This window comes from Nuphar pumila, chromosome 3, assembly GCF_984573655.1.
Source record: "Nuphar pumila chromosome 3, dmNupPumi1.hap1.1, whole genome shotgun sequence".
Taxonomy (NCBI): Eukaryota; Viridiplantae; Streptophyta; class Magnoliopsida; order Nymphaeales; family Nymphaeaceae; genus Nuphar; species Nuphar pumila.
In genome coordinates this window covers 77,233,764-77,244,980 of record NC_143251.1, presented here as the reverse complement: position 1 = coordinate 77,244,980, position 11,217 = coordinate 77,233,764, and the positions used below count along the sequence as shown (strand labels likewise).

Genomic DNA, 11,217 nt, shown 5'->3' with positions numbered 1-11,217 from the left:
GGTAAAACAAAACCATCAATCTGCAATAAAAAAAACACACGAAAAATTAGTATAATGGATAAAAATTAAACAAAATACTATTGAGATTGATGAGTTCTAAAGGATGGAACATAAATCAAATATATGTAGGTCAAAATCATGACAGCACCATATATAAAAACCAAAAAAGAAATAATTATAGAAACACACATGCTGATGAACCATGTACATCCATATCTGAGCATGCAAGATGCCAATACAAAGCCAAAAGTTCATAACTAGACCAGCCAAATTAGTTTGTCGACCAGGTTAATGATTATTAGATCAATAAACTTTTGAAAACATTCAATGATAGTGTTGGCTATCATATTATACTAGACCATTTATTTTGTTGCATTTTATATATTAAATTATATGCAGATATTCTTAAAATTGATACCGAAACCTGAGACATTGTTTACCATGACTGCTACAGCATGCTGCATTCTCTTGCATATCGCACATTATTAGAATGGAGCGGGCCATGCTATATCAGTCAACATATGGTGACTCCGGTCATGTTAGTATGCAAGACACTCCAGTTTCATTTTATATATATATATATATATATATATATATATATATATATATATATATATATATATATATATATATATATATATATATATATATATATATATATATATATATACCCTCGTGGGTAAGAAACCCCCTCGTTGGAACTCATGGTGGTAGGTTGTTTTGACCAAATATAACTCCATGGATGTGTTCATCATGGTTAAAATATGAATCGACTCTTGGATCATATTTCTTCTACATAGAAATACAAATACAATTTTATGAGGGTTGAAATTTTGGTAGCAGTTGAAATCTTACATACACGTTGGAATAACAATGATCCAAACATCGATTTCTACTAACCCAAACTTGTAGGTCACAATTGGAGGATCAGATGTGCAAAAAACATAAAAATATTACAGAGGGTAGCAAACATTAAGCCATGTGTATGTATGCTTAGCTTAGCTTAGCATTTGGTGCTACTGAAGGCATAATAGTGGTATAGTTATAAATCACCTTCTTTTCATATTTTTTAGATTAGCACGGAATTCACAGAGCAAATCGACTTTAAAGAGTAAGTGCCACTACCTTCATCACAAAGAGATGTCGAACAAAATCAAACCTCGTAAAATTTTCAAATCAGAAAAAACATAAACCATAACCCTTGTGCTGAATGGAGGAGGAGAAACATCCTAATCAGTCGTATCTCTCTTTCTCGGCTACTCCCAAATGGCAAGAAGATTGGCACCACCACATTCACGATCAATGAAAAAGAAGAAATCGTAGCAAATCTCCCCAGCGGCAACGCATTGTCGCCGAATCTCAGCATTCTTATCACTGTTCAGAAACGCATTCATATCGATACGGAACTCCTAGGCAAGTTATCCGAATCGAAGAAAAAAGAAGAGTCGATGGAGGATGAGGAACGCGGATGGGTTGGTACCGAGAGGATGAGGCCGTTGGGGCAGTCGTATTCGAGGTCGAATGAGCGGAGAATGAGGTCGGAGATGGTGGTGGGGTTCAGGAGCAGCCAGCAACGCCTCAGACCCTCCGACCTCTGCGCCTAGCTCAGCAGACCCCGGCCCTTGAACGCCACACGGATCCTCATCGTCCTCTCTTCCATCGCTCCCTCCTTCGTCTCGTCTCTCCCGCGCGAGCTTCGCTCAACCCTACCTCTGTCGACGCTCCGCGCGCGCTAAAACCCTACCGACTAATACTATAGCGCGCTCTGGGAGAAAATTTGATGAATCGGAGGTATAATTTCATCAACATTGTTTGTAAAGCTTGCGTTTGATTCACAAACAGAGGAGGACAATGACAGTGTCTCGTGTCCTGTCCGTGGACAGCCCAAGACTCATGAATGGGGAGCGCGCTTTTTTTTTTATAATAGGTGTCCTCCCTGTTCTTAGGGAGAGAGGGGAACAACGCGGGACATGAAAACGCGTTCCTTTGGGATGCCTGCGTTCGATACAAAAACGCGCTGAAAACATTTCCTTCGGTTCGTATTTACCGAGCCTGACTGACGCGGTATCCCCGACAAAGGGTATGTTAGCAATTGTCAAAAGAACGACGGTATTACCATTTGTTCATGTTCATCTCGCTCTTTCCGATCGAAGCAAACTGATCCGGCGTTTCTTGCCCTAATTTGGCCGTAAATTTTCCGAAGAGCCGTCGTCGTCGTTCCAGCGGAGATGTCAACTCCGGATCATCTCTTCACCCCGAGGAACAGCTTCTACCTCGGAGCGTACCAGGCGGCCATCAACAACAGCGATCTGCCTGGCCTCTCTCAGGAGGAGGCCGTCGAGAGGGATTGCATCGTTTACAGATCCTACATTGCCCAAGGCAAACTCAGGGTTCGTTGATTCGTCTCGCGCTTGCTCTTCCGCCGTTGCGATCTGGTTATGTCGTTCTCGAATTGATTTTCCTTTTCTTTTTGGGTTGAATTTTTCGGTGTGCAGTTGGTGATCGACGAGATCGACGATTCTGCGCCGACAGCGCTCCAGGTGGTGAAGCTCTTGGCGATCTATCTGTCCGGGCCGCAACACAAGGTATTCATTGGATGTACGGTTCTCTAGGGAGATTTTGGTATTTGATGCGTTTAGGATCTTCTGTTTTCGTCTTGATCCACGAAGATCTGAATTGCTGGGAAAAGTTTTTTATGTTCCCATTCTATTACGTTCGCTAGGAAATTGAGGTGATTGTTGGACTAGATGCGGCTTTTTCATGCTGGATGAGATGTTCTCTTCGTAAAATTTGAATCGGATGACTTGTTTTTAAAATCTGCTTGAAATGCCATGTGAAATCAGTTCACAACGAGATGTTGTTTTGATGAGGCTTATGGATCTGAAACAGAATTTTACTTTTTATGTTGTAACTCTTAAATGGAATTCTAGTTTCAAGCTGTTGATTTCTTTTAGAGAGGTTCTTTCTTTTTCTTGATGCAGTAGAGCATGAATTTAATTGTCTGAAGAGAAATTTGTTATATTTCCCTTTATTGTCGATAGGTTTTATATGGCTGCCTGGAACTATAGGTTATAATTCAAAGGCATGCAATTCGTTTTTATGTTAAGTCAGGTTTCTGATTGCAGTGTAGATGACTCTACATACTGATGTCCGTTTACGGTAATCTCTACAAGCAGTGTTAAATGGTTACGATAAAGGTTTAGATATTGCATGTATGCTTAATATGGGTTGGTGAGCATTTCATCAAGATGCTGTGGTTGTGAACGGTCAACGGATACCAGAGACAAATTTGTGTGGAAACTCCCACTAAGGGAAAGATGCGTGTGTTTATGACATAAGTTCAAGGACTTTTATGATGCCTAACAATGAGAGATTAAGGGGAAGCTTTTTGAGATGCACGATAAGACGAATATGTAGTGGGAAACTTACAAGATGGACGACAATTGAGTGACATTCACAATTACAACCAGGAATACTTGGTGGTACACATGCTTATGCCATCTTTAAAGCAGCAGTTTCCTCGCTAGGGCAAAATCCTTGATGAAAAAGGGTTGATTGAAACTTTGCTTTCAGGATTCAACTAAGCTACACCTATTGATGCAATAATCGACCCACTTTTTGCACTAGGGAGCACGCCTACAACAACACGACCACCTTAAGTAATTCACAAATCAAAAAGCAAAGAAAGGCTAGAAAACAAAAAGAAGAAATGAGATAATAGTAGACTCAAAAGTTTTTCCAAGTGCTACACAATTACAGTATATATAGATCCTCATTGAACAGTTTAGATTTTAGAATGTACACATGATGGCTGATTAGGTACCAAAATTTATGCAAAGGAACTTCGCGAGTGCTTTGACCTTGCTTATACTACTATTAAAACCTAATTGTTTTGTGGTTTACCGACCAAGGCAATCAAATGGTGTTATGTTGACCGCACCAACTGGTTCTACAGCTAGCCCAACATCCTTATTGCTTATGAGGGCTTCTTTTATACCAGTTTGATATTTATCTTTGACTGTTGACCTTTTTGGTTAGCATCAACATAATTGTTGTGCATTTATTTTGGACCATTTGACCAGGGTCTATATATACCTGAGTCGTGTAGCACTTGGAGAACTTCTTAGTCTATTATTATCTCCTTTTTTTTCTCTAGCTTTTCTATCCTTTTTAGTTTGTAAGGTTGCTCAAGGTCTGTGTGTCACGATAAGTGGCCTTCTTAGTGTATCTATATTGATTATTGCATGAGTAAGCATGACATAGTTGTGTCCTGGGAGCGAAGTTGCAGTCGCCTCTTTTGCAGCAAGGATTCTATCCTAGCTGTGCAATTGTCGCTTTAAAGATAGCATGTGATTTTTTTAGACAAATAATTGTTGATTATGTACATTTACATATTTATTTATTAGTGTTTCTTAATGGGAAATGGATGCACTGCTGATCTACTGTTTTTGTTCTGTTTTCCTTTTTGTATACGAAACATAGTCACAAATATCGGCGATATTTTGAAAATATCGCCGATATTATCGCTGTAAGTTCAGCAAACGATAATATAGTTAAAATATCGTGATTTTTTAAAAATATCGCTAATTTGATATTATCGCGATATTATCACGATTATATCGTGATATTATCAATTAGTTTTACTTTTTATTTATTTTTTACATTTTAAATATGTTTTTCTTCTTTATTTTACATTTTTTACTTATTTCATTTATTATTTATGTATTTTTTGTCTAAACATGATATTTTCTTACTTATTTTTGTTATTTTTTATATTTTAAGCCCCAAGATTTTCCTGAGAATTTTCCGAGATTTATCACCAAACATATAATATCGCGAGAAATAGCTCACCGAGATATAGCCGATACCGATATTTGTGACTATGATACAAAATAGAATTTCTTCTGCTCTCTGATTTGTTGTTTCTTATTCACCTCTTGTTATGCTTGCATATAAGACTTGTCTTATTGCTTGAAAATGATGCTTATTTATTTCAGTTAATTAAGACATATGCAATGTATAATTATAAAGTTTGGGGTTCAACATACACACTATTCTGTAAGAATGCTAAGAGCTTTCTAAAGTCAAAACATGTGGCATTGTTTGGGAGATGGCATTTTTGGATGAAAATACTAAATCCACGATTGTTCTTTATATATCCTAAACAATGTGAACATGGAAGTGGTAAATCCCTTGCTCGTGCTCTCAAACAGGCAATTTTGAAAATGTTAAATCCATAATTCCTGGAGAAATTATGGATTTCATAGATGCATCCTCAGCTGCTGGCTCCCAAACAGGGCCTTAGTGATTGTTGGGCTGTGCCTTTGTCACTTCTATGTAATTCCATTTATTTTATCTCCTTTTTCTGGGTTTTAATTTGTTAATACTAAATTACTAATTACTGTTTTAATATCTGCAGGAAACTGCAATTTCAAATCTTCAAGAGTGGTTAAATGATTCTGCCATAGGAAACAATCCTGTTCTACGATTAATTGCTGGAATTATATACATGCATGAGCAAGACTACAATGAGGCCTTGAAGCATACCAACTCCGGAGGCACTATGGATCTGTTAGTCAACCTTATTTTCTTTCTACTTCCTCTGCAAAACCACCCATTATTTAATTGCTTTTGGTATTCCAAAAAATAATTATATTTCAAAAATTAATTATTCTTGCTAGAGGTCTTCTGTCTCAATGGTGTTGAATGTCTGTGTCCCTTACACTTAGTGCTGTGTGGAATGTCAGTCAATTTATTTTGCTGTTGACCCTTGCTTTTGGCAGCTACATAATCGCATTCAATGCAGAGCTGCATTAAGCAAAGCCAAATGTGCTCAGATTGTAGACATTAGACGAATGAAAATTGGATGGTGTTTGCCTATTTTTCATTGGAGTTGCCTTTTGCCTCTAATAGTGGGTGGCACAGTCACCAATGAAATTATGAGTGTTTCAAGATCTCTGTGGCTAGTCCACAGCTGTGTGTTACGCACCTATGTGACAGCTCCTGATTCTGGCCATCGTATTTTATTTCATGCTATAAGAGAGATATTTTGATCATGGGTCGTAAAAGGAGACTTTTTAGGTGTAACAGCTTGCTACCACAATTTTCAGTTTTTTTATGGTTTCAACTATTTTAACTATGTAGTGGTACTTGCCCACAAGGGTTATGCTCATCTGGCCAGAGAGCAACTCGTGACATTCCAAGTTGAAAGGCCTTGCTGTCATAGTCAACCTGTTGTACCTTCAGCGGTTTTCGCCCTGGGTATCCTAAAAGAAAAAAAAATGTAATGGCACTTGATCACAACCTTTGATCTATTTGGCATACTTGACTGTTATTAATCTTTATTGTTTCTAAGTCTAATTCAGTTCATTGATGCCTCTTACTACGGTACTTTTGATTTACAAGATGAGAAATGTAGCAGCTGACTAACAATAGGTTGAATGTGATTGCTATGTTTACAATCATACAAGGGGCCTGGTGGAATGTGTTGGAGGTATTGGTAGATTTGCTCTATCTTAAACGAGGATTTTCTGAATGATAATATAGATTTATTGCAGCTTGGCAACTAGAAGAAAAACTCATACTTTCCAAAAGAGAAAAGGGTTTCTTTTTCTTTCATTATTGCAGTCTTAGACTCTTAATAACATTATTTTGAAAAAAAAGAACTTCGAATCTTGGTTCTTCTGCATATGGTATTGCTGGAAATCACCACTGGAAAATGATTCCCTGTTTTTGCTGTTGTGCATGAAAAATAAAACAGAAGCTGTGTCTGCTACAACATGTATGGTTCTGGCATGTTCTTGGGAGGTCGCTTTTGCTCTTTTATCGATCCCAAGAATTCCAAAAAAGCTCTGTTTGATGGAAGCTTGATACTGTGCCTGGCTCTAATGCTCTATTCTGATCACTGTACCACTGCTTAATTACATATTGAATGAATTCCAGAAATCTGCACTGGCGTGTGGTCGTTGATACGAAGGCTTCAACTCTAGAGAGCGATAATAGTCCTGCTCTTGGGCTTGATGGATATATGGCCTTGAATTCTGCACTATATTTCAATCTAGACCATATTTGACGTGGTTATTGATGAAAATTTTGAATTTCACTTTTCATCTGAAGTTTGAGCCCTTTTTGTAATTCCCCTTATGACCTGAGAATCTGATGATATAGTATGTTTCATCTGCAAATTTGACTAAATCAACCATGTTATGTTATCATTCCAAAATTAGGAGGCTAATTATGTTGATGATGAGTGTTTTATGTAAAATTGACTAAATCAACCAGGTTTATGTTATTACTCCAAATTTAGGAGGTTAAATATGTTAAAATGGCATTTATATGTCCATTACTATTGCATAAGCTGGTAGGGAACAACTCAACACACAAAGAACAAGGATTTTACGTAGTTCGGCAAGAGTTGCCTATGTCCACTGCCTTACTGAGATATCCACTATTAAAATTTAGATACACACCCATTACAAAAGACAGGTTGCCCTCTTTAAATACAAGGAGTCTAGGGCAACCTATTTTGGGTAAAATTACAAAAGTACCCTCTAGAATATTTTTGCGGAAATTAGGGATTTATATCAAGGTAGAAGTCAGGGTCCACACTCCTCCAACATAAGCATCATTACTAAGCAAGTGCAGTTCTTTCATCCAAGTGTCTTTGATATCCATTTCTAACATTCTTTTGAAATTTTGTTGTTTTAATCGGTGTTGTAAGTATCATTACTTTTGGGGGAAAACAATATGATATACACCCGTATCTATCGTACCTGTATAAGGTGTACCATACAATAGACCCCCTGTATTGTATTATACCATGTCGTATGATAGGTACGATACAATCGTCTTTTTTTTTAAATCATATTTCATAAACTTGGTTATTTTGTTTTTGTTTATATAATATGAGAGTATGAATCTTGTGGCATTGTTCTTGTAAGGTATTCATGCAATATTAGCTATGATTCTATATTAGTTGATGTTTGATGATGGCTTATGTAATTCATAGAGACATAAATGTGATTTTATGGTTGTATTTTGTGCAATTCATCATTTTTTCATGTGTAGTAATTTTTTTAGAATTTTTGTTTTTTTTTCTGATTTTTCTTGATTTTTTTGGAAAAATTTTATTAAAAATTTATGATACATTTACGATACGGTGTTACTAATGTTGGTTTTAGTTGTTATGGAAGATTTTCTTAATGTTGTGCTCTTCAAAGTCCTGTTTTTAAGGTATTTGTGGTCCAATTTAAACCAGGCTGTTGTTTTACAGGCATGCTTTGAATGTTCAATTGTACCTTAAGATGCACAGGTCTGACTATGCTGAGAAACAATTGAAGATCATGCAACAGATTGATGAAGATCATACACTCACACAGCTTGCTAATGCATGGATAAATTTATCTGTGGTAAAATATTTAGATTCTTTCAAAACTTAAATGTTTATCTTCGTGTTCTGTCAAGTTTTTATTGGCAGAAGGTGGTGGTGTTGAATAAGGGTCTCACTGACTTGGTCTTTAGTGTCAACTCTCAGCTATGTCACACAGATACTCCATTTTAACTGTCATTCCATATCCCTTTATATACAAGTCATATTGGAAATTTCATAAAATTGGTCGTATCCCCATATCCGCAGTTGTTTCCATGTGACGCTCTCGGACTTTTTCTTTTTAATTGTCGCTTTTTTAGAGTTTTTTAGCGATGGAAAGAACTCCAACATATCATGATAAAAAGAAAAACTTCAAAATTTCAACATCATGATAATTGCATGCTATTTTCTTGAAAATTTAATTCCAAATTTTGTATCACTATTCTTTCTGAGGGATGACTCCTTGTCACTGCTCTTGTTTTTGTTTTTAATAAAAAGAATTCTTTTCCTCAAAAAAAAATCCATTTGATTCCTAATTTTATGAATTTTAATTAAAAACCTTGTAAAAGCCACTAATTTCTTTTAAACTCTCCCCAAAAAAGCCCTTGTCTATGGCTTACCCCATTGTGTTCCTGATTGTGTGTTTTTTACTTGAAAGGTGGACTGAATTGTACCATCTTGATCCTAAAATATGAAACGAATTAAATCTTGGATTTGAAAAGTCTAACCAAGGTGGCTTGTCTTACTCTGCTTTAACTGATTCGAGTTGAATTTGGTTTTTTGCTCTTATTGTTGCCTACTCGTTGACTCTGAATGGGAGGGTCCCACTTCAAATCCTTGAGCTGCGGCCTTTTAACTTGTCAATGTTGTGTGACTTCAGGGAGGTTCGAAGATACAGGAAGCATATCTGATTTATGAGGATTTTGCGGAGAAGAATCAACTGACCAGCTTAATGTTGAATGGAAAAGCTGTCTGTCTTATGCACATGGGACGTTTTAGTGAAGCTGAACAATTTTTACTTGAAGCTCTGAACAAGGTTTGTTTAAGATTTTGTGCGGCTTCCCATTATTTGCATAACGTTTCTGGTACAATTCATTAGATCTCTATGTCAACTTCATCTTGAAAGAGTTTTGTGGTTGGTTCAGGATGCCAATGATGCAGAAACTCTAGCTAACCTTGTTGTGTGCTGTCTTCATCTTGGAAAACCATCATCACGATATCTTAGGTGAGCCAAAATTTGCAGCAACTTTTGTTCTCATTGTTTCCATAAAAGCTTGACAGATTTTAGGCCAACTTCACATGGTGCAAATAATTGGCTAGCCTAATATGTGGCATTCCTGTTGGATGACAAATGTAAACATAGAAGTGAAAACCCCGTGAAACAAAAAAAGAAGAATTCATGTAATTTGATGAAGCAAGAAGCTTCAAGAAAACCTCATGCACAGCATACGCCATTGATGCTTAACATGTTAGCTACTGACTGTAATTTCTTGGAAGTATTTGTAACTGGAAATAGCCTATTTCTAATTTCATTTACTATTCTTCTTTTTCTGTTTGGACAGCCAGCTGAGGGTGTCGCACCCTGATCATATGCTCATCAAACGGGCCTCCGCTGCCGAGGAGAATTTTGACAGAGCTCTTCAGGCTGCAGTATGATGAAATTTCTGTGTTGCCTTGTCTGAAATTCTCCACTAATTGTGGTTGGAGCAGCACCATATCGTCAGAAAAAACTTAAAGAAGAAAGTCATTGTGTCTAGCCCATCTTCTATTTCGCGGTAAATGATTGTTTTGTTCTCGTTTGTTTATGACTAGGTCTGTCATGAAAATTTTGAGCTGAGTAATGTAGCATCAGTATGAAGGCCTTGTATCTTAGAATGAGAAGAGCTTCTTTGTATGCTGTTTTTTTTGTGATATTTTATGATAATAGACCCATGTTTCTTGATTCATTTCCCTGTTCTATGTTGGGCTTGCTCTGGCATATGAGGTCACTATAGTCATTGATGTTCTCTGATCAACTGGTGAATAAAGGCACTTTTGCATCCAAGCCACGCCCTGATTAGTGAGAAAGTAGGCGCTTTTGCTTTGGTGAAAACCTTTCTCACAAGACTGCTATACATGTGACTTGTTCTATCATGGGAAAATGGCCCGGGAGGGCCCATACATTCACAGGTGAAAAAACTTTCCTGTGAAAGTTACCGCAACTTATCTTCCTGCAGGAACGATGGGCTTCTAATGTTTCCCCTCTTCTGCAGTCAATGATTAAAATGCCTGCCAGTCATGGCTAAACGAGAGTCTAAGCCAGACACACTGAGGTTAAAATGGCTTATTTGGTATAGATTTTTTATCATGTTCCATGGTGAAAAACAAATCCAAAGCCTCCCAATCGCAAGCATATAAAGAAACCAACTGCGTGACCACTGTATTCTTGCCATTAACAGTCTCTCTCTCTCTCAATATGAGAACTAACGTGTGAACTATGATTTTCATGGATTTTTTTTTCTTTTCTCTTGAATCTAACCATAAGGATGTGATCTTCATGCTTGATTTTATAAAAACCCACTCTTGAATAATCCGATTTTGATGCATAAACTAGATTTTTTAAGGCTTTAAAAATCAATGGCTCATAATCTTCATAAATATTCAAGCATTCAAAAATCACATTTTTTCATTGAAAATACACCATCCAATGATTTATTCCTAGCAAATTCACCGTGTCAAGCACATCCACTTGGATTTGCAAAAAAAGTGTTGAAAATGCTCATATTTATAGTTCTTATATTCTAATTCTCATATTTCAGTTCTCATATTCTAGTGACTGTATATATAGTAACTAGAATATGAGAACTAAT

General features: G+C 36.8%; 1 protein-coding gene across 2 annotated transcripts; it reads left to right on the top strand.

The window, feature by feature from the left end:
- The first annotated feature begins 2,029 nt into the window (after positions 1 to 2,029).
- LOC149843057 (coatomer subunit epsilon-1-like) lies at positions 2,030 to 10,311 on the top strand. Of its 2 annotated transcripts, XM_089999566.1 has the most exons (7): positions 2,030 to 2,390; positions 2,496 to 2,585; positions 5,420 to 5,571; positions 8,273 to 8,408; positions 9,249 to 9,404; positions 9,514 to 9,593; positions 9,931 to 10,311. In XM_089999566.1, exons 1-7 carry the CDS (start codon positions 2,229 to 2,231, stop codon positions 10,022 to 10,024), a joined length of 870 nt encoding a protein of 289 aa, XP_089855692.1. In that variant the 5' UTR covers positions 2,030 to 2,228; the 3' UTR covers positions 10,025 to 10,311. The 2 variants fall into 2 exon arrangements, with proteins under 2 accessions (XP_089855692.1, XP_089855693.1); XM_089999567.1 differs by lacking the exon at positions 9,514 to 9,593.
- Positions 10,312 to 11,217: the final 906 nt, after the last annotated feature.

Bases quoted from the DNA above. Each gene is read 5' to 3' on its own strand.
- LOC149843057 (XM_089999566.1), top strand. From the start codon at position 2,229: ATGTCAACTCCGGATCATCTCTTCACCCCGAGGAACAGCTTCTACCTC. The intron at 2,391-2,495 runs GTTCGTTGATTC...TTCGGTGTGCAG, and splicing joins TTGCCCAAGGCAAACTCAGG to TTGGTGATCGACGAGATCGA. The intron at 5,572-8,272 runs GTTAGTCAACCT...GTTGTTTTACAG, and splicing joins TCCGGAGGCACTATGGATCT to GCATGCTTTGAATGTTCAAT.